The following is a 24,488-nucleotide window of genomic DNA, read 5'->3' as shown; positions in this document are numbered from 1 at the left end:
TCGGCAAAAGAGACCGATAGAATAAGTACTAGGCTTACAAAGAATAATTCCCGGGGTCGATTTGCTCGACTAAAGGTGGTGCTCCAGCATGGCCGCAGTCAAATGACTGAAACAAGTAAAAATAAAAGTAAAAGTACATGTACCCATGCATACAGAGGTTGATGATGGAAAAGAAAGCCAGCCTTTAAAAAAATAAAAACCAAAGCATACACAGCAGCAACAAGGCTAGCTTGTTTTCAGTGTTATTGTGAATCTGCCAACAGACAAAAAGTTTGCAATGAGTGATGAGATGCTATGAAAGCTATTCAGCATATATCAGAAGGAAAAAGAAAAAAAATGCACCATAATGATTATGATGATGATCACTATATATAAACTGTATAATTGTGTATTGCTGTTGACATATATACAGATACACAAACAATATACAAATAATAGAGATGTCACTTACCCATTTAATGTGGAATATAAAAAATAATTTCACGACCATTAACAATGGCATCAAAGGAGCATAGAATAAACCAAGCCTGCAAGTAAAGTGACATTTGTTAACATGTGTGTGTGTGTATAAAGTCGTAATAATAATGTCAAACCAAATACTGACATTTTGAAAATCATTTAATATGTACATTTCAGGTTTGTGCAGCATATAATAGGAAATGCACCCATTGTGTAATAACACTCTCGGTTAGAACATTTCAAAATATGAACCTGTTGGTAGAAATATTTCAATATATAGTGGCTGTGAGGTAAGTAGCTTGCTTACCAACCACATGGTTCCGGGTTCATTCCCACTGCATGGCACCTTGGGCAAGTGTCTTCTACTATAGCCTCAGGCAGACCAAAGCCTTGTGAGTGGATTTGGTAGACAGAAACTGAAAGAAGCCCGTTGTATATATTTATATATTTTTTTTTTTTACTTGTTTCAGTCATTTGACTGCGGCCATGCTGGAGCACCGCCTTTAGTCGAGCAAATCGACCCCGGGACTTATTCTTTGTAAGCCCAGTACTTATTCTATCGGTCTCTTTTGCCGAACCGCTAAGTAACAGGGACGTAAACACACCAGCATCGGTTGTCAAGCAATGCTAGGGGGACAAACACAGACACACAATCACATACATATATATATACGACAGGCTTCTTTCAGTTTCCGTCTACCAAATCCACTCACAAGGCATTGGTTGGCCCGGGGCTATAGCAGAAGACACTTGCCCAAGATGCCACGCAGTAAGGACTGAACCCGGAACCATGTGGTTGGTTAGCAAGCTACTTACCACACAGCCACTCCTGCGCCTATATATATATATATATATACAAAAAATAAGCAACAAGAATGAATCCGGTAATCTAGTACAATTGTTTCATACTACAACATTTTATTAAAAGCTGTAAATATATACATATTATATACATCTAGTCATCATCATTTTAACCCTTTAGCATTCAGATTATTCTCTTAGATGTTCTGCATATTAATCCACATTGGTTTAAATTAATCATGTATTAACTCTTAGCTTTCATATTTTAATGATATGAACATTCAGTTTTAGAATGACAATGTAGGATAGGTATGAAAGGTTGGATCTGACTGATCTGAACATAAAACAGGTAGAATATTTGGGCCAGGTATGACCAGTTTAAATAGTAATGGGTTAATGTCATCTTATCCATGCTCACACAGAAGTTGCTGAGGCAGAGTGTCCACAGCTGGATGCACTTCATTTTATTTACTCCATTCAATTTTAGCAAAACCGAAGCATGTCTTTGACAATTCTGGACTGTACTGAACTTATTTTGTGACTTTTGGCCCACCCTGTATACACTATACAAACACATATGTACATCCTCATTCACCTATACATATTGATGATGACTATGTCCAGGTGAGGCTGACAAGCCATTTATTGCCAATGCGTCAGTGATGCTATGTAGCTGACAGATTCTTTTATTCTTGACTAGTTTCAGTCATTGGACTGTGGCCATGCTGGGGCACCATCCCGAAAGGTTTAGTTGAACAAATCAGCCTCAGTACTTATTTCGTAAGTCTGGTATTTATTGTGTTGGTCTCGTTTTGTTGGACCGTTAAGTTATAGGTGGGGTGTAAACAAACTTAAAACTGGTTGTCAAGTGGTATGGGGAGGGGAACCAACAAACACAGAGATACAAACATTTAAGACTGACATACAGATAGATAAGAGAAAGAAATATAGAGCTAGGAAAAGAGTGAGCAAGATGGGGCAAAAAAGAGAACTTGAGAAAAAAAGGAAGGAAGGAAGGAAGGCAAGAAGGATGAAAGGAGGGAAGGATGGAAGGAAGGAAGGGAGGAATAAAGAAAGGGAGGAAGAAAAAAGAAATAAAAAAGAGAAAATAATGAAATAAAGGAAATAAAGAAAGAGAAATAAAATAAAAGAAGGAAAAAGTTAAAAAGTTAGTGAGAGTTAGAAAGAGAACTATAGAGAAAAGGAGTGATAGAGAGAAAGTAAGAGAGGAAGGGATAAAGAAAGAAAGAAAGAAAGAAAGAAAGAAAGAATGAAAAGAAGAAGGAAGAAAAAAGAAATAATGAAAGAAATATAAAATGAAAAATAAAGAATGAAAGAAAAAAGTTTAAAATTTAGCATTAGAGAACTATAGAAAAAAGTAAGAGATAGAGAGAAAGTAAGAGGTAGAGAGGGAGAGAGAGAGAGTAAGAGATAGAGAGGAAGAGAAAGTAAGAGGGAGAGAGAGAAGGAGAGTGAGAGAAATGAAAGCTGTTAAAAGAGAAAAGTTTGACTCTTACCAACAAAGCGCTTGTGAATAAACCAGATCTAGTGTTGTTGTAGCAATATTGAACTTTGGGCTTGCAGATAAGGCTTGACAAGAATGTAAAACGCTGAAATATACAACAAATACTGGGTTACAAACTGTATATTGCAACATAATGTTTCTGAATTTGTGAATGTGGATATATGGATTTATTACACTTTTTCCTCTTTGGCCAAGCCCTCATCAACTTTTTCAAGTTTCACTTGAAAAGGAAGTTGAGGATGGAGAGAGAGAAGTGTTACCTTCTAGCAAGTTTGTTGAAAGGTAGGTGAATGTTGGAAGAATGGCCAGTGTAAAAGGACTGAGTGTACACCTGTGAAAAATTAAAGGAGAAAGGGTTTTGCTCTGTTAATCAGGTACCTGTGGCTTTTGTTGGGTTTTTTCCACGAGGACCTTAAAGCGCCCCCACCCCACTCCTATTGAGAGTTTTAATTTACTCTTTTACTCTTTTACTTGTTTCAGTCATTTGACAGTGGCCATGCTGGAGCACCGCCTTTAATTGAGCAACTCGACCCCGGGACTTATTCTTTGTAAGCCTAATACTTATTCTATCGGTCTCTTTTTGCTGAACCGCTAAGTGACAGGGACATAAACACACCAGCATCAGTTGTCAAGCAATGTTGGATGGAACAAACACAAACATACATGCACACACACATATATATATACATATATACGACGGGCTTCTTTCATTCTAAAACCCTTTGTATCGTTCTGTTTTTGTCCTTTATGTTGTTGCATGTCATTTAATGTTATTTTATGTCAGCCCTTGTGGCTAATAAAAGAATTGATTATTATTATCATTATCATTAAAGCAGTGAGCTGGCAGAATTGTTAGTATGACAGGTGAAATGTTTAGCGGCATTTCATCTGTCTTTGTGTTCTGAGTTCAAATTCTACCAAAGTTAATTTCACCATTCATCCTTTCAGGGTCAATAAATTAAGTACTAGTGAAGCACTGGGGTTGATGTAATCAACTAGTCTGCTCCCTCCAAATTTCTGGCCTTGTGCCTATAGTAGAAAGGATTATTATTATCATTAGGGTGGCAAGCTGGCAGAATCATTAGCATGCCAGACGAAATGCTTAGCAGTATTTCACCAGTCGCTATGTTCTGAGTTCAAATTCCACCAAGGTCAAGTTTGCCTTTCATCCTTTCGGGGTTGATAAATTAAGTACCAGTGAAAAAATTGAGGTCAATGTAATCGACTAGTCCCTTCCCACAAAATTTGAGGCCTTGTGCCTCCAGTAGAAAGGGTATTATTATTATTATTATTATATTATCATTATCATTATTATGGTGGTGAACACGCAGAATCATTAGACATACACACACACATAAAAGAATGGAGATTTATTCATGATTAAGGAGCTATATATATTTCAAATTGATTAGCATACCGCCAAATGCTGCAATGCAACATTTATGCACATTTAACCAATTCCATATTTGATCCATTAAAATCTTAGAGAGAGAGAGAAGGGTGTTGAGGAATTCAACATCATCCTATTCTTATCAAAGCTATATGACTACAGCTTGTATTATTGAACAACAACAACAACAACAACATCGTTGTCGTCGTCATTATCATCATCATACACACACACACACACATCATCATCATCATTTTTTAATGTCCGCTTTCCATGCTAGCATGGGTTGGACGATTTGACTGAGGCCTGGCAAACCAGATGGCTGCGCCAGACTCCAATCTGATCTGGCAGAGTTTCTACAGCTGGATGCTCTTCCTAATGCCAACCACTCCAAGAGTGTAGTGGGTGCTTTTATGTGCCACCGGCACATGGGCCAGTTAAGTAGTACTGGCAATGGCCATGCTCAAATGGTGCTTTTTATGTGCCACCTGCACAGGAGCCAGTCCAGCGGCACTGGCAACACCCTCACTCAAATGTTTGTTTTCATGTGCCACCAGCACAAGTACTAGTAAGGCAACACAGGTAAAGATCACGCTTGAATGGTGTTTTTAACGTGCCATCGGCACAGAGGCCAGCTTGTTGCTCTGGCAACGATCTCACTCATATGGTACTCTTAGCGCTCCACTAGCACGGATGCCAATCATCAAGTTGCCATATTTTCAGTGTTCAAAATGTCCATAATACTTAGATATCCTTTAGCAAAACAAAGTTCTGTATCAAATTCTTTATTTCACACTCAAACCAGAATAAAGGCTGCAGTATCACTGATGAAAAACCCTGCTTCCCTCCACAATAACCCATTTTACTTGCTGGAATCAATAAAAGCCTAAAAATCCTAGGCAAAAGAAAATGTTAACTTTGCAGTGGAAAGGTAAAACTTACAACCAGGTTACCTCGAAGACTAAAGTGTAGAGAATGGTGAAGAAGAAATCAACTACCACTAAGCGGTATATTTCTTGGCTGATGAAGGTTTCCCAGCACTGAAAGAGAAGAATAAAGATATCAAACTGATGATGATAACAATGAGGATAAAGATGATGATGGTGATGATGATGATGATAGTGAGGGTAATAATGACAATAACAATAAAAATAAAGATGATAATATGAATGAGGACGATGAGCAGGTGAGTGACAATGAAAGAGGATGAAAGTTACAATGTCATTCTCATTGCTTTTGTTATCATAATTTTCTTTGTTATAGTTGTCGTTATCAATGTTGCCAGCATTATCATCATCAACATCATTCTCAGTGTTTTTGATAATGATAGTAACAACGAGAGGCAATAACAATGATGATGACAATAGTGATGATGTTAGAATATGCAACAGCAATAGTGACATAACACTGAGAATGATGAGAACAAGGGTGAATGAATAATCATGAATGCTTGTGTGTGTGAATGTGTACATGAGAGCAGTCAAGCTAATCTGATGAATGCAAACTAATCTGATGATATGTATACATGTTAGTTGATGCCTGTGCATGCTTGTGCAATGGACATACACTAGTGTGATGTATGCATGCAATTGTGATGTAAGTGAAGGCTAGCCTGATGAATGTGAATGCCTGAGTGATGCATGTGAATGCTTGAATGATGCATGAGAATACTTGAGCAATGCATGCAAATGCTTGAGCGACATGAGAATGCTTGAGTGACGCATGCAAATGTTTGAGTGACACATGCAAATGCTTGAGTAATGCCTGCGAATGCTTGAGTAATGCCTGTAAATGCTTGAGTAATAATGCCTGCGAAGGCTTGAGCGATGCATGCAAATGCTTGAGTTACACATGCAAATGCTTGATTGATGCATGTGAATGCTTAAGTGATGCATACAAATGCTTGAGTAATGCCTGCGAATGCTTGAGTGATGCATGCAAATGCTTGAGTGATGCATGCAAATGCTTGAGTAATGCATGTGAATGCTTGATTGACTCATGTGAATGCTAGTGTGATGTATGCAAATGCTAGTGTAAAGTATTCATGTTAATATGATACATACTGTGAATACTAGTGTGAGGTATACATGCTAGTGTGACGTGTGCTTATTTATATTCATTGTCTCACCTGTGTACTCCCATTCCTTATAACTTTCATTGACCAGTATAAACACAGCATTGCCATATTAACGATTGATAATAGCATTGTTCTAAAATGATAGAGAAGAAAAAGAAGAAAATATACATGAATGAGATAAAATGAAATAAAAATTAAATAAATAAAATTAATTTTATTATTTCAAATGATAATTTGTTGGAAACATTTTAAAATTGAGAGATATGACAGGTTAGCTTGGGAAGTTAAGCAGTTGTGGTTGATGAAAAAAGTAGCAGTAGTACCAATAATTGTCAGAGCCCTGGGAACAGTGGGGCAAAAATCTCGAGAAGTATGTGGAACAAATAACGCTTGCAATAAGGGTGGAGCACTTGCAGAAAACAACACTGCTTGGAATCACTCAAAGACTCTGGAAGGTGCTCAAAAAATAAGTACATTTCCAGCATTAGAAGCTGTGCAAAGGCAATAATAATAATAATAATAATAATAATAATAATAATATAATAATAATAATAATAATAATAATCCTTTCTGCTAAAGGCACAAGGCCTGAAATTTTTTTTTTTGGGGGGGGGGGTCTAGTCAATTACATGGACCCCGAAAGGATGACAGGCAAAGTCGACCTTGGCGGAATTTGAACTCAGAACATGCAGGCAAACAAAATGCTGCTAGGCATTTTGCCCAGCATGCTAGAAAACAATGTCTATGGTCAGGCATAATTTTTCTTTCCTGTCTACCAGTATAATATTGGGTTTTCAGTGCTCAATTCCATGAACACAATGAATCGTGAACTCCGTCATTTTCTACCACACTTTATTTAAACCATTTTCTCACCTTTTCCAATCCGACATGAATACCATTTGATAAGGGTACACACACCACATTATTATTATTATTATTATCAAGTGAGAGAGTAGTGCATACCATCAAAGTGACACTGGGGTAAAATATACGAAGCCCAGTATACCTATCATGACTACCCATCTGATAAGGGTACACCAGGCACATGCATCACAACCATATGTGCGCGACATGGTGATCTCATATTGAGATAAACAGCACATGACCTTGCAGGTGGGGCTCAGTTAGAATTTTCTTCTGGTCGAGTAACCCATCCCACTCAAAAGGTCCCTGAACAAGGATTGTTTAAGGATGTTTAATGAACTACCCATGTTTACAAAGGTGAATTATTCAAGCCTCTAAGAATTCCTTTCAACACACAGCTATGATATTACCTCACTACTTCTGTTCATGATCAGAGATGCACATATTGTCAGTCACTAAGGGACATGCTCAACTGGTTAAGGTCAAACAACTGACAAGCAAATCTGTGGTATTGAGCAGAATATCTGCTGTAGCCCATCTTTTAAACCAAGACAAAACAATGTACATGATAACACTTCCAATCAGTTAAGATCAGAAGCCACGAGAGCCACTGTCTGGTACTGCATCAGGGCATTTATTATCATTATTATTATTATTATTAATATCATCATTTGAGGGGGCATGGCCCTGTGGTTAGTGTGTTGTACTCATGATCGTGAGATCGTGATTTCAATTTCTAGACCGGGTGGTGTATTGTGTTCTTGAGCAAATCACTTCATGTGTTGCTCTGCATACACCTCGATACCTATTTCTTTATTGCCCACAAGGGGCTAAACATAGAGGGGACAAACAAGGACAGACAAACGGATTAAGACGATTACATCGACCCCAGTGCGTAACTGGTACTTAATTTATCGACCCCGAAAGGATGAAAGGCAAAGTTGACCTCGGCGGAATTTGAACTCACAACGTAACGACAGACGAAATACAGCTATGCATTTCGCCCGGCGTGCTAACGTTTCTGCCAGCTCGCTGCCTCAATACCTGATACATGGTACAAGGTGCACCTGTTCAGGCAAAATTGATTTGATGGAGGGAGTGAGCTAATGTACAGCACATAAACTTAACTCAATTTTCATCAGTCACTAGACTCAGTGATAAGGTTTCAAACTGTTTTATTGCTCTAATTCAGTTCTGACTACATATCGAACTGAGTTTGGTGATTTTTGCAAATGTATTTGAATTTTGTTAATTGGTACAAATAACAGTTCTTCTAATTTGCATACTGCTTTGTGTTGCATGTGAATTTTTGGGTTCTGTTTTAATCAGCATGTATTTTTGAGTATATATTGCTCACATATTCACTCCATTTTTGGTTAGTTGGCATTCAAGTAAGTTGATAATTCTGTATTAAAACATAACACAATCCAATACAAAATCACCATAAAGTGGGACAACTGGAACAAAAAAAAAAAAAAACAGAACTGAGGAAGAAAATTCATTTCTCTTACCTCACCATTGTCACATACAAATTGGTCTGTGGGAGTTCATAGGACTCTAAGTGGGTTATAGCCGTAAAAATTAAAGGTAAAAGAAGATTTGAAGCTGACATCAATACAGGCACACCAAAATCCTGCAGGATTTCATTTGAAGTCTGGACAAGTTAAAACAGATAAACTGATAGATGAATAACAATAGAAAATGCAAGGAATAAGAACAGAATGAAATTTAAAAAGAATTATCAAGATAAAGGTTAACACTTTAGCATTCAGATTATTTAGTCAAATGTAATTCATTCACGTTGCTTTGAATTGATTATGCATAATCTCATTGTTTCAAGATTTCAACAGCATGATTGTTTATTTTTAGAATGACATTGCCGGGTATGTGTGAAAGGTAGAATCAGGCTAGTTTCAATATAAGACAAGCAGAATATTTGGGCTGGATATGGCTGGTTTAGATATTAAAGGGTTAAGCAGAGAATTAAGGAATAATATGGTGCTGATTGTTTAGCCTTGATCCAGCAGACTTATGATCAAAGGTAGTCCAGTGTTGACTATCATTTATCCAGTGTTCCTAGGACTACATTATCCAATGTGTCCTCCCCAACTTTTTTTTGACAAAAATATCTAAAAAAAATATATAACAAAAATATATAAAAAAAATGAGAAAGATTTAATTGCTATTTCTAGCAGGTTGGGGTCCCTGAAGCGGTTTTAGTTACTATGAGGAGGTGGGAGAGGCTACAGTGTTTTTTTCTCTTTTATCCTTCCTAGACTAGAATAAAAGGATAAAGTTAACTGGGTGAGGAGATATGTTAAACAATAATTAATGTGTTATTATTAGACTACAAAACAAGCAGAAAATGAAGAGTAGTTGTAATGAAGTGAAAGTTCATATTATAAGATGTAAGTTTGTAAAACTAACAACTTACTTTATCTTTTAGAAATGTAGAGAGATAATAGACAACATATCCACAGCCACTGATCAAGCCCAAAACTAGAATATGACTTAACAGCCGTAAAAGGAAAATTTTCATTTTAAGATCAAAATTCTTCTCCTTCTTGGAATCTTTGAACTCAGAGAGATATTCCTGCAAAGTAGAAAAAAAATTCAGTGAATTATCTTTTCCCAAAATTTGGTTCTTTCTGGTTCATTCAAGAACTTTCAATGATCCTGTCTTGAATTTTTATTGGTCTGTTGTAATTCATTCATTTATAAGATGAAGAATCAATATTATAGTTAAATGGTAGTGTAGGTCCACACATCATCATCATCATCATGATGTCCGTTTACCATGCTGGCATGGGTTGGAGGGTTTGACTGATGTCTGGAGAGCCAGCAGCTGCACCAGACTCTAATCTGATCTGGCAATGTTTCTACAGATGGACGCCCTTCCTAATGCCAACAACTCCAAGAGTATAGTGGGTGCTTTATACATGCCACAGGCACAGGAGCCAGTCAGGTAGCCCTGGCATTGATTATGTTTGGATAGTGTTTTTTATGTGCCACTAGCACGGGAACTAGTCAGGGGCATTGGCATTGGCCACGTTTGGAAGGTACTTTTTATGTGCCACCGGCAGAGAAGCCTGTCAGGTGGCCCTGGCATCAATCACGTCCAGATAGCACTTTTTACATGCCACCGGCATGGGAGCCAGTCAGAGGGCACTGGTATTGGCCACGTTCGGATGGTGCTTTTTACATACCACTGGTATGGGAGCCAGTCAGGCAGCCCTGGTATCGATCATGTTTGGATAATGTGTAAACAAATTTTTTCTAGTATTATAAGTCAACATGCAAGTGCCTCAAATTATAGGGTTACAATGTAGGTCATGATGTATCTGTATTGAACTATAGTAAGTGCTAAGGGTATGTAACTCTTATTTCTTATTTCTAAGGGTATGCAACTCTTGGTGAATTAGGGCTTGCCTGCTTGTGCATGTGAAGGGGCTGGGAAATGTAGCAATTCGCTGTACTTAATAACACATATCAAGCTAAGTAAAATTACTGTTTTGCACACATACAGGCTGATCCTTCAAGTGCTGGTGCCACTTAAAAAGCATCCGTGCCGATGCTACATTAATGCACCCGTGCCAGTGCTATGTAAAGGATATCCAGTCATAGAAACCATGCCACAATAGACAGCTCCCTGCTAGCCAGCTCCATGTCAAACCATCCAACCCTTACCAGCATGGAAAGAGGACGTTAAACAATGATGATGATGATGATGATGATGATATATAGGCATTCACACACACACACACACACATATATTGTCTGTAAAAAACATAAATCTGAAAGAGGAAACACACTCTAAGATGTAGAGCAATATGTATTAAAAATTGGGAAGGCTGGTTTATGGGATTACCTTAGGTTTCCTGTCCATAAAGGGTTTAGCTTTATGACAAATCATCAGATTCCAAAAACCTGTTGGCCCATCACCTCTTAAAAATAGGGAGAGGGATGACTTCTGACAGTTTCTTATTTCTTTATTGCCCACAAGGAGCTAAACACAGAGGGGACAAACAAGGACAGACAAACGGATTAAGTCGATTAGATCGACCCCAGTGTGTAACTGGTACTTAATTTATCGACCCCGAAAGGATGAAAGGCAAAGTCGACCTCGGCGGAATTTGAACTCAGAACGTAACAGCAAACGAAATACCACTAAGCATTTCGCCTGGTATGCTAGCGTTTCTGCCAGCTCGCCACCTTCTGACAGTTTCTGTCTACCAAATTCACTCACAAGGCTTTGTTTGGCTCAGGGCTACAGTAGAAAAAAACTTGCCCAAGGTGTCACACAGTGGGGTTGAACCCAGAATCATGTAGTTGGGAAGGAAACCTCTTAACCACACAGCCACACCTGGACGGTCTTGTGTGTAAATATCATGAAGTGTGTATGCATGTACTTCAGTTGAATATCCATAAGCATAAATTCTATGCCTATGTACAACATACACACACACCTCTATATACATCATACACACAAGTACAATTTATAATCATATAGGCATTCACATGAAAATTATGTACACACACATAAACACCCAATCAGAGATACACCTGCACACGAGTATTCATTCATACTGCACAGATTGATATGTTCACACACTCACGTGTGTGCGTATACACATACTTGTATGCATATACATGTCCATTCAATAATGCATATATACAGGTAGACCAAACTTACCTTGATTTCATTATGGATGCTCCTGTGCCGCAGGGCTGCAGCATCTCTCGATATCACACTATAGTCCCATATTGTGAACATCTTTGTAACAAAGTAAAAATTGTCTTCAGTTGTTGCTTCAATATAGTTCTCCTTGTATGACCGAGCAATACTAAGAACAATAACAACACCAATATCAATAGTAACTTGATATAAACATTAGTAATGACAGTTATAAAAACAATTATATAACATCAGCACAAGGACCTTCTGAACTAGTTCCATACAATGCCAGCCAACATTGTTTATGAAACGTTTCAACAGCCATTTCCGTGTCGCTTATTTGGTGTTGCTGACTTATTTGACATAAGATGTTTTAGCGCTTCTCTCATTTTAATAGTTTGCTCATTCTCTCCTTCCCCCTCTCTCCTTTTCTCTTTCTCCTTCTATGTGTGTAAGCATTTTATTTTTTTGCGTATGAGGGAAGCAGTGGCAGATCATAGATAAAATTAGTGGGGGTGCTGCTTCAGAAAATTTTTAGCCATTGTTTTAATATTGTGTAAAAGGAAACAAACATATAAAAAGAAAATTTATACATAAACTTGATTGGTCCATGTTTAATTTGTTCACTGAACACCACCATAAAATTTCCCCTTGTTTTTCAAAAATCCCCCCTAAATCACAAAATAAATGGTGGTGGAGGGATGTGCCCTATTTTTCAAATCCTGGCAGCAACACAAAAGCTAGAAGCAGGATAATAATTTCATTTGTCACTTCATCACATTCAAGAATATAAACACGTATTTAAGCATAACACATGCAGAGTCAAAAAGAAACTACCTTTCACCCGGCACTGTTGTGCATGCAGTGCTCTCTCTCCCTAGCGTGAAGTTTCCTATCATGGACATGTGAGCATGCACACAACAGCTAAACACCACATCACTGGAACTATGAAGCGTACAGTTCTATACAAGGATTTTTGTATTTTTTTCATAAACTAGGGGATGGCTACTGACATTAAGCTTAAGGATTATATAATGTACAAGTATAAGGAAAGAATTAAAGAAAAAGGACTCATTATATTGAATGTTATTAATAATATTGAGTGGAAATAAAGGGTGCTGTAGTTCCGCAGTGCCTATACACGAGTCGCACTAGAGGAAAGGGAAAATGCTTGTGTCAATCATGTTCAGTTTCTGTCTACCAAATTCACTCACTTGGGTATTTCCTCTCACTTGCCTCTCTACCTCTCATCATCCTTGTTGTGCTCATGCCAACCCCAGGTTCTGCACTAATCACTATCCATACGCTTTCCTTCCTAGAACATTAGTCTTTTGGAATTCCCTTTTTGCTCAGGTCTTTCTAGCAACTATCATGTATTTCTCCCTCTTTCTCTCACTCTTTCTATCTGTATGTGTATATTTTTGTGCATGCCTGTGCATATGTGCATGTATGTTTGTGTGATTGCTTCCAACACCAAAAAGTAGTGCTGCAAAAACAGGCTGAATGTTCTGTCAGCTATGTCAAACCATCTTTGTATAAACAGCTGCCCCAACTCATCTCATAACACCCCACCACACACACACAAATTTCTGCACTAACATCTTTTCCCAGGACATGAACTCTTTGGATTCTTTCCTTTCATAGCACATGTTTCTGATTTTTTAAAACTTTTTTACAGCAGACATCAATTTACAGAGCAACCATATTAGTTCTAGCAATCTCGGGAGTCATGGGAACTGTTCCTTCTTCACTGAACCATTAAAAAAAACAAACAACAGTTACTGAATTTAGATAGGGAGGGTGAGAGATAGGTGGGGAGAGGTAAGAAGAAGGGAGGAGAGAAGTGGGGAGAGAAAGAAAATCAATAGAATCAATCCTAATATGTTTCTCTAGATGAACTCCAGCCTCTGGCCCACAGGCACGCTGTCTCTTCTCTCTGCCTTTTCTACCACTACTATAGTGACCTCTACTTCTTGGAGCTAGCAGAGATCATGTCATCTCCACCAGGGTATTTCATCCCACTTGTCTCTCCCTCTCTCATCATCCTTGTTGTGTCCACCCCAACCCCAGGCTCTGCACTAATCCCTATCCTACATCTTTCCTTTCTAGAACATCAGCCCTTTGGAATTCTCTTTCTGCTCGTGTCTTTCTTGCAGATGTTGATTTGTGGAAGGCACGTGGCTAAGTGGTTAGGGTATTCAGCTCACAATCATAAGGTTGTGAATTTGATTCCAGGCAGTGCATTGTGTCCTTGAGCAAGACACTTTATTTTCCATTGCTCCAGTTCACTGAACTAGCAAAAATGAGTTGTAGCTGTATTTCAAAGGGCCAGTCAGGCTGAACCTCTCTCAGAACTATGTTATGGGTACGCATGTTTGTAAAGTGCTCAGCCACATGCATGTTAGTTTCATGTGTAGGCATTTCTAGTGGTCAAAAAAGTCATCAACACCAGATATGATGTCATCATCATTGTGATACTGGTTCCCAACCAAGTGTTTTCTTTTTATGTTAGGGAACAGATGATAGCCAGATGAGATCATATCAGGAGAATAGGGAGGCTGACCAACTAGTTGAAGGTCACAGTCAAGCAGAGCAGCCACTGAAATCAAGAACTTATGTGCTGGAGCATTGTTCTGATGAAACAAGATCCCTTTCATTAGTTTTCTTGGGTTTTTGGTCTTAATATCCTTTTCTAAATGCCTCAGCAGGTTGGCATGGTACTCACCATTGATGGTGTGGCTCTTTTGAAGATAGTCAAACACAATGTTTTTTGCATCCCAAAAAAACTGATATCATCACCTTCTCTGTAGAAGAAGGGAAGGCGATGTGGGAAGGTAACACAAAGCATTTTGTTCTATGCTCTTCTATGCCAAAGAAGAATGGCTTTAAGTGGCTACTGAACCTGCTAAAAATAGCAGTTACATCTCTTTCAAATCACACCATCTTAAACTAGACAGGATGCATTGGTTAACATTGCCCTAAATACATTATATCTAAAAATAAAACTGGGTGGTTATGGCTGGAATGCCTTTAATTATATAACAGCTAAATTAGGGCTGAGCTACAACTAAATGTAGTAGTAGTAGTGGTGGTGATGGTGGTGAAGGCTAAATACTCAGGTGGAGAGGTTAGTGATAAAATTGAACTCAGTTCTTCACTGGTATTTTGCCTTTCATCTTCACAGGATCATTAAAGTAAAGATGATCCAGGCAAGATTTGAACATAAAAAGCAAAGAACCAGAACAAACAATGATCTCTTTTATCTTTAATTAATATTAACGGTTTTTGTGTTTTTTAAATAGCTTATCCATGCTGCAATTGTTTTCTTTTCAGTAAACGCTCTCAGATCAGGTCAATTGCTATGCAAGTACATCTCCATAATATTAATAATTTCTAATAATTTGAGAGGAAAAAATAAAGGTGGAAAAAATGTAGACAAAGATAACAGACACAAAAAGGGGAAAAGTAAGAGACAAAGAAAGAGATACATAGAGAAAGAGATCCATGCATACACAGAGAAAGAGAGAAACACATATACACACTATATGAAAGGTAAAATATACTCTTGACAGAGAATAAACAGAAAATAAAATCAAAAAAGATTTGTCACCTGTAAAACATTGCGCATAAGATGAATAAATAATTCACGATGGCACTGTAGAAGTAGGCATACGGCATCAAGTATGTTGCATCAGAAATGAAAATAGTCTCATTAGTGTAGAAACCATAGAACAACTCTGTATCAGCCATCCAGCCCTGTGTAATAGAAACATAGACAGAAAGTGAGGGAGAGAATTTGAGAGAGAGGGATATAAAGATGCACTAGGCACAGGAGTGGCTGTGTGGTAAGTAGCTTGCTTATGAACCACATGGTTCCAGGTTCAGTCCCACTGCATGGCACCTTGGGCAAGTGTCTTCTGCTATAGCCTCGGGCCGACGAAAGCCTTGTGAGTGGATTTGGTAGACGGAAACTAAAAGAAGCCCGTCGTATGTATGTATATATATATATATATATATTATATATATATATATATATATATGTGTGTGTGTGTGTGTGTGTGTGTGTGTGTGTGTATATATATATGTATGGGCCTGATGAAGCCTTCTGGCTTCACAGACCCCAGTAGAACCGTCCAACCCATGCTAGCATGGAAAACGGACGCTAAACGATGATGATGATGTTTGTGTGTCTGTGTTTGTCCCCCCAACATTGCTTGACAACCGATGCTGGTGTGTTTACGTCCCTGTAACTTAGCGGTTCGGCAAAAGAGACTGATAGAATAGGTATTAGGCTTACAAAGAATAAGTCCTGGGGTCAATTTGCTCGACTAAAGGCGGTGCTCCACCATGACTGAAACAAGAGTATATATATATATACACACACACACATATACGTATGTATGTATGTGTTTCTCACATTCATAAAGCTATTATTGAGTATTAAAACTGAGAGTAATTGTTGTTAGGTCATTTAGCTTAATGGTTTAGAGCACTCAAGCCAATATCTCAGGAGTACAGTTCCACTCCCCGTAGCTGCCGCTTGGCAACTTTTAAGTGTAAATACCTAATCTTTCTCAGCTGTTTTCACAGATATACTGCATTCAAAATTTACTTTCTTGTCTGTGAAATATATATATATATACGTGTGTGTGTGTGTGTGTGTGTGCATATGTAACATTATCATCACCATCATTTAACATCTGTTTTCCATGCTGGCATGGGTTGCACAGTTTGACAGGGGCCAGCCAGGTAGACAACTACTCCAGGCTACTGTGTCTGTTTTGGTATGGTTTTTATGGCTGGATGGCTTTCTTAATACAAGATTTGAAGTTGGTTTTGAAATACTGGGTTCCATTTTTCTATATGTATATATGCATATATATATATATATGCATGCACATGTGCATGTGTGTGTTTGTACATGTTTGTGTACACATATATTTTCAATAGTGTGTGTATCCCTATAAATATGTGTGTACGTGTACATATCAAGTGGCTAGCAGAAAACTGCTATATAATATATATATATATATATATATATATATATATATATATATATATATACAATAATATTAGGGAGTAAATCCAAACTTACAGGGAAAAATTAGATTTAGGATTAAATCAAATTTCACAGTATATATATAAATTATATTAGAGATAAAACCATTATTAGGCAAATCAAACAGTGAAAAACATAAACCAAAACATAAAAATAAATATAATTAATATAATATACAAAATATATAAAACATAAATTTAAATTTTAAATTTTTAATTTATATTTACAAATTTTTTAATTCTTTTATTTTTAAATTTTATATAAAATTTATAATATAAAAATTTTAAATTTAAATAATTTAATTAAAATTTTATATTTTATATATTTTGTATATTATATTAATTATATTTATTTTTATGTTTTGGTTTATGTTTTTCACTGTTTGATTGCCTAATAGTGGTTTTATCTCTAATATAATTTATATATATATATATATATATATAATATATATATATATATATATATAATATATATATATATATATATATACAATAATATTAGGGAGTAAATCCAAACTTACAGGGAAAAATTAGATTTAGGATTAAATCAAATTTCACAGTATATATATAAATTATATTAGAGATAAAACCATTATTAGGCAAATCAAACAGTGAAAAACATAAACCAAAACATAAAAATAAATATAATTAATATAATATACAAAATATATAAAACATAAATTTAAATTTTAAATTTTTAATTTATATTTACAAATTTTTTAATTCTTTTATTTTTAAATTTTATATAAAATTTATAATATAAAAAATTTTAAATTTAAATAATTTAATTAAAATTTTATATTTTATATATTTTGTATATTATATTAATTATATTTATTTTTATGTTTTGGTTTATGTTTTTCACTGTTTGATTTGCCTAATAGTGGTTTTATCTCTAATATAATTTATATATATATATATATATATATATATACAGATATATATATATATATATATACAAGTTTTCTGCTAGCCACTTGATATGTACAAACACACACACACACACAGATATTTATAGGGATACATACACTATTGAAAATACATGTGTACACAAACATGCACACACACACACACATATCTATCTCACCTTGCCATTAAATATGTTTACGGCTTCAAATTCACTGTTGTTTTTGTATCCACTGGGTGTCATTTGTAGAAATCGGTAGAGCAACTGTGGAAGAACTTGGAAACAGAACATTAAAAAGAAGGTAAAAATATTCAAGAGGAACAGCCACTTGAGAAACAGGAAGTAAGAGGTGACACTGCTTCCAAAGAGTCCCTCAATTTTCTTTATGGCTGATTGCCATAGACCTATGTAGTAGGACATGTTCCTGAGACGTCTCTTGAACCGACTCCATGACTGAAATACAGAGATAAATGGAAAATAAATTAGGGGAAAAATGATGGGGTAGAATAAAGAGAGATACATAGATATATACAAAGAAACTAATACATAGATACAGAGCAATATATAGTTTATATGTATATATACAGTGTACTGTTCGATGATGCTAAGATCAACAAACAATGTGCTCCATCTGGTGAGAGACAAATATTGTTTAACAAATATAATGTATGTTTTATGTGCTATTATTAGTTTCATGTGATAAAAGTATGCCAGACAGTATTTTTTAACATGTCTGGTGTCTCAGCACAATCTTCACACACTGCCCACATACCATGCGTTGTTGTGTTATGTGGGCAGTGCATGAAGACTCCACTGAGACACCAGACGTGTTAAAAAATACTGTCTGGTATGTTTTCACCACATAAAACTAATAGTACCGTATAAAAACATACAATTATATGTATTCACTTTGTGCAACAAAAATAGCATTAGTTTAAAATAACAATCTGCGTACCATACTTAAAGGTGATACATCATAGAAAGCTTAACTGTGATATTTATCATCAGAAAATAACTTACCCCTTGTACATTTGAGCGAAGCCATACATCAGCAGACAATGTCTTTTCTTTTGACCTTATCGTGTCAGTTAAACTTTGTCTTTGGTAGTAAATAGCAAAGTTGTTTAATGTAATAGTTGCAATGATGTACCGAGCAGAAATAGAAGAGAAAGAGAAAAAATTTATTATTAAGCTTCAATAAGGAAATCTATCAGAGGATTCAGTATAGCGGCAAACAGAATTTGGTATGACATTTAACACTCCATCCTTTTATGTTCTTGGTTCCCTTTCTGCTACATCCCTTTATATATAACCATCTTACAAACAATAACTCTGAGCATCTTTTCAAACTCTACCTGTCTAACACCCGTGGTCATGTTTACAAAGTCAGAAAACAACACAGCTCCCATGACTTTCGGAAACATTTTTTCACGCTAAGAGTTGCTGAAGCATAGAACAGACTGTTGGCATCAGTTGTTAATTGTCGGAGCACTGCATCCTTCAAAACTTTCATGCTTCCTGAGATTCGCCAACACTACACCTGATTTTCTTCCCTCCATACACACGCAAGCATGTATCTGACTCATACACTGTTCACTTTCCAGACATTTGTACATTACTGCATATGCTTTATGTGCACTTTTTGACAAGTTGTGGTGCACCTGAGCACTGTATACAATAATTTCATTATTATTATTATATCCTTACAGTTCCTCATAGAATCACTAGAATGTTGGGCAAAACGTGTTGGGGTAGATATATTGCTTTATGCAGATGTAACATAGAAGTAAAAAAAATAAAAAAAATTAGCTCATAATCATAAGAACTGGGTTCTTTCTACAATGCGACTTGGGAAAGTGAGTTATATTATAGACTCAGGTGGATTCAAGCCTTGTGAGCAATAGTGGGTACACAGAAACTAAATGGAAGCCCACTGTCATCGGCCATGTCAGTGATTTTGATTTTGATTTCACTTGCCCCAACAGGTCTTCACAAGCAAAGTTTACTGTTCAATGAATGAGGGGTAGTCATAAGTGGGCTGCTTACAACCACTGACATAGGCCACGGGTTATGGTCTCATTTGGCTTGTCAGGTCTTCTCAAGCAGAGCATATCTCCAAAGGTCTCAGTCACTAGTCATTGCCCAGTAAGGCCCAATGTTTAAAGGTTGTGCTTCACCACCACATCCCAGGTTTTCCTGGGTCTACCTCTTCCACAGGTTCCCTCAACTGCTAGGGTGTGACACATTTTTACACAGCTGTCCTCATTCATTCGCAACACATGACCATACCAGCGCAGTCATCTCTCTTCTGATACTTCTTAAATCCAACTTTTCTCTCAGGGCACTTACACTGTCATGTATGCACACTAACATTATACACAGCCAGTGGAGCATACTGGCTTCATTTCTTGCAAGCTTACACATGTCCTCAGCAGTCATGATCCATGTTTCACTGCCATGTAGCATGGCTGTTCGTACATATGCGTCATACAGTCTATCATTTACTCTGAGCAAGAGGCCCTTTGTCACTAGCAGAGGTAGGAGCTCTCTGAACTTTGCCCAGGCTATTCTTATTCTAGCAGCTACACTTTCAGTGCACCCACCCCCGCTACTGACTTGGTCACCTAGGTAATGGAAGCTATCAACTACTCGTAGTTTTTCTCCCTGGAATGTGACAGAAGCTGTTCTCTGCACATTTTCAGTGTTTATAGCACCTGAGCATTTGCCATAGACAAAAACTATCTTCCCAGTAAGACTTCTTTTGATATTGCTGCACCTCTTATGTGTCCATAGCTTACACTGGGTACATCTTATGGAGTTTCTACCTATGCCTTTTCTACAGATCAAGCAGAGCCATCTACCTGAAGGGATTTATGGTTTGTCTGCCTTCCTACTTATTAGAACTTTGGTTTTAGCTAGGTTGACTCTAAGGCCCTTCAATTCTAAACCCTGCTTCCACACCTGAAACATTTCCTCTAGTTCAGAATAGTGGAGCTCCAAGAGGCATCCTGTCTTGAATTCCTCTGTTATTACCTGGAGGACTATGATGAATAAGAGGGGGCCAAGGACTGATCCTTGGTGGACTCCTACCCAGAATTCATCACAGTACTCATTGCCAACCCTCAGCTTACTGACAGCATCCTTGTACATGGCTTGCAGAGCTCTCACTAACTATTCATCCATCCCTAGTTTCCTCATTGACCACCAGATAAGGGATCAGGGGACCCTGCCAAAGGCTTTCTCCATGTCAGCGAAAGCCAGTACAGAGGTTTATCTTTGGCTAGGTATCTCTCCTGCAGCAGTCTTACGAGAAATATAGCATCAGTGGTGCTTTTCCCTGGCATGAAACCAAACTGCATCTCATCTAAACTGACTCTCTCCCTAATTAGTTGGGCTATGACCCTCTCTGTGACCTTCATTACCTGATCCAACAACTTGATATCTCTGTAATTATTTGTATCTGAAGCGTCACCTTTACCTTTGTAGCAGTTGATTATGGTGCTGCTACACCAGTCATTGGGTATGACTCCTTCATGTATCACTTGGTTAACTATACAGGTGACTAGGTTATAGCCGACACCGCCAGATATTTTGAGCATCTCTGCGGTGATTCCTGATGGCTTGGGGGCTTTCCCCATCTTCATACCCTTAATTGCTTTGTCTAGCAAGGTACTGTCAATTTGGATAGCTGGTTCCTCTGTTGGGTCGGCATTCAGCAGACTCTATTTCTCCCATTCATTCTCTTTATTTAGCAACCTTTCATAGTGGCATCTCCAAACCTCTCTCTTTGCAGTCTCTAATGCAAGTGAACCATCATCCATGTGAACACATTTCTCTCCTACCACATTACAATTCTCTCTCACATACTGTCTTGCAACATGAAACGACTCCAGTCTTTGGTCCTCACAGCACAGAACATTGGCACATTTTTTTTTATCTGCTTCCCTCTGGCTAAATAAACCTGTCTCTTAGATTCCCTTCTGGCAGTCTGATACAATTCCCTGCTACCACCGTTCTTCCAATCCTTCCAAGCCTGTTTCTTTTCCCTAATGGTCCTGTCAACAACATTGTTCCACCGTCACATTACCTTGGGTCGAGAGGGGATTTTGCATCAGCCACAGATCTGGTCAGTGGCCCTCAACAGGTTGCCCTGTAGAAACTTTCAGTTGTCTTCCACATCATGTGATGCTATATCTCCCTCTATTTCGTCAAAAGCTTCAAGTAATACGTCTCTAAATCTCTGTCCATTCGCAGGATGTTTAAGTTTCCAGATCCTTCTCCTCCATGCTGGTGGTCTTCTGAGCATCCATTTAGCCCTGATCCTGAAGTTGCTAACTACTAGTCTATGTTGTGGGGTACATTGTTCGCCTGAGAAGGTTTTGGCATTTATAAGCAGCCATCTTCCCCTTTTTCTGGTGAGGATGTAGTCAATTTGCCTAGTATGTCAGCCTGATCGGTAGGTGACTAGGTGACTGGTAGGTTTCCTGAAGTTAGTATTGCAAACCATGAGATCATTTGCATTGCAGAACTCCAGCAGCCTGGTTCCCTCCTCACTGCAGGAACCAAAACCATAGCCTCCATGTATGCCATGGAAACCACCTGCATGTTGTCCAACATATCTATTGAAGTCACCAGCCACAAAGAGAAGGTCCCTGTTATTCATCAACAAGGTAGTCTGCAAGAGAGTGTCATAAAATCTGTCTTTCTGTCCATCAGGTAGCCCGAGGTATAGGCCGGGACAGTGGTTGCTAGCCCATGATGTAGCACTAATCTAATCTTAAATATTCTATCACAGACCCTGACTACCTTGATTACTTTATCAACCCATTTCTCTGCAAGAAGTATACCCATGTCTCTGACCTCATCAGTGTTCCCTGCCCAGAAAATCTTGTACCAATGTTCTTTGCCTGTGAGGAACCTAACGGAACCTCTTCTCCACCTTACTTCTTGGATGCAGCACAACTCTACATGTCTCTGTTCAAGCATCTCAATAATCTCACCAGATCTACCTTTCAGAGTGCCCACGTTGAGTGTGCCAACCCTGAGGTTGTGGGAGGTGTGGGCCCATGAGGCCCTGGGATGGGGGACAGCAGTGTCATGTACCTGAAAAGAAAGCTCGCATTTGGCAGAATTCATAAACAAACAATAGCCTTCAGCCTGCATACACTACACCATCATTTTTATGTGCTATATGATCACTACCTTACATAGGAGATAAACCCCAAGTAGGGGCGAGACGGCATTAAGCCTTTAGAAGTGTTCATGGGAGATGACCAAAAAATGACAGAGGATAGTGACTTCCAGTACAGGTGGTGGCAGTTGGAGGGCAGGCGTACCGCAAAATTAGAGAAGAGCATCTTCTGGATTTGTATTCTTTTGGAGAAGTTATTAAAATGAAGTAGCAGAATCTGAGTGTGTGCACTAGTTTATATGGGGTAGGGTGATGGAGGAGGGGGGAGTGTTGGAAAAGCAAGTGGTTATCGGAACAGAGAGAGAGAGAGTGAGACAGATATATATAGATGGATGGATGGATGGATGGATACATGTGGGCTTACATACATGCATCCAGCTATACATACAGATGTACCAACCCACATAGAGCAAAGTGTAATTGAACTTGTTGTTTTGGAGAGAGAAGGTCACCCCTTACTTCATACAGCACAAATGATCACAATATCTTGGACAATAAAAATCTGCAAGACCTTCTTAAGATTCAAAGGATGATGAACAACATACCACCACTTTATCGTGCTGCTACTCTATAAATCTCTGTAAGAGATTTAGAAATGTAATATTTCTAAAACATGGCGCTTTCCTTCACAGCCTTGCTTCCAAGCAGGTGGTTGGTAAAAATTAATGTACACACACACACACATATATACATACTGATCCTCAGGTTGAGTGCTACATCTTTTTGTTCACTCATACATATGTATTAATAAAATTATCATCATCATCATCGTTTAACATCTGTTTTCCATGCTGGCATGGGTTGGATAGTTTAAAAGGAGCTGGCCAGCTGAAAAGCTGCCCAGGTTCCATGTCTGTTTTGGTATGCTTTCTATGGCTGGATGACCTTCCTAACCCCAACCACTTAACAGAATGTACTGACTGCTCTTATGCAGCACCTGCATGGGTGCATTTACATGGCACCAGTATGGGCACTTTTTATGTGACACCAGCACCCGCAGGCCCACAAGATTAGAAATGCTCAGCTGAAGAAGGATGCAAAGGACATGCCTGTATGTAAGGACAACCTCGAATTTACTTAGCTTGATGTGTCTTCTCAAGCACAGCAAACTCAGAAACCTTGGTCCCCTGTCAACCCCTCTGTGGGGTTCAATGTCTGAAGATCCTTTCTCACCACTTCATCCCAATAACATATTAATAAAAAATGTTCTCAATCTTACATGACTTCTCGCTTATTGCTTAGATTCACTGGCATGGCGTTTAATGCTTCTTTGCCATCACTTGTTAGGTATCCATCGTCTATTAGTTCATCAGATTCTAACTTCTGCAGAATGTCCTCACTGGTTGCTTTTTGTCGCATCCTCACAGTTTTATACATCAAAGATTTTGATCGGAAAGTTTTTCGTTTTCTCATAGTGCTACCTGTTGATCTGGATCTTAGTGTTCCCTCTTTTGCTTTTGTAAGTTCAGTCACTAGAAAAAATTTTTTTTAATTAGTAGACAAAGCTGCAAAGACATTATGAATATGAGTTTAACTCTTTT

The 24,488-nt window shown here is 37.8% G+C and overlaps 1 protein-coding gene across 1 annotated transcript in view; it reads right to left on the bottom strand.

Annotated features, from left to right (window-relative positions):
- LOC115214219 (transmembrane channel-like protein 5) overlaps nucleotides 1–24,488 on the bottom strand; it is a 108,086-nt gene that overhangs the window by 14,091 nt on the left and 69,507 nt on the right. Inside the window, exons 4-14 of the mRNA XM_029783331.2 lie at nucleotides 24,167–24,419; nucleotides 18,777–18,855; nucleotides 17,937–18,209; nucleotides 15,402–15,547; nucleotides 11,810–11,960; nucleotides 9,551–9,709; nucleotides 8,628–8,770; nucleotides 6,304–6,385; nucleotides 5,118–5,215; nucleotides 2,778–2,870; nucleotides 452–527 (exon numbers count right to left, since the gene is read on the bottom strand). Coding sequence (XP_029639191.1) covers nucleotides 452–527; nucleotides 2,778–2,870; nucleotides 5,118–5,215; nucleotides 6,304–6,385; nucleotides 8,628–8,770; nucleotides 9,551–9,709; nucleotides 11,810–11,960; nucleotides 15,402–15,547; nucleotides 17,937–18,209; nucleotides 18,777–18,855; nucleotides 24,167–24,419 — 1,553 coding nt within the window. The remainder of the gene's footprint in view (nucleotides 1–451; nucleotides 528–2,777; nucleotides 2,871–5,117; nucleotides 5,216–6,303; nucleotides 6,386–8,627; nucleotides 8,771–9,550; nucleotides 9,710–11,809; nucleotides 11,961–15,401; nucleotides 15,548–17,936; nucleotides 18,210–18,776; nucleotides 18,856–24,166; nucleotides 24,420–24,488) is intronic.

Source organism: Octopus sinensis, linkage group LG7, assembly GCF_006345805.1.
Source record: "Octopus sinensis linkage group LG7, ASM634580v1, whole genome shotgun sequence".
In the NCBI taxonomy this organism is placed as follows: Eukaryota; Metazoa; Mollusca; class Cephalopoda; order Octopoda; family Octopodidae; genus Octopus; species Octopus sinensis.
Note: the sequence above shows the minus strand (reverse complement) of the source record. Positions and strands in the feature narration are given on the sequence as shown.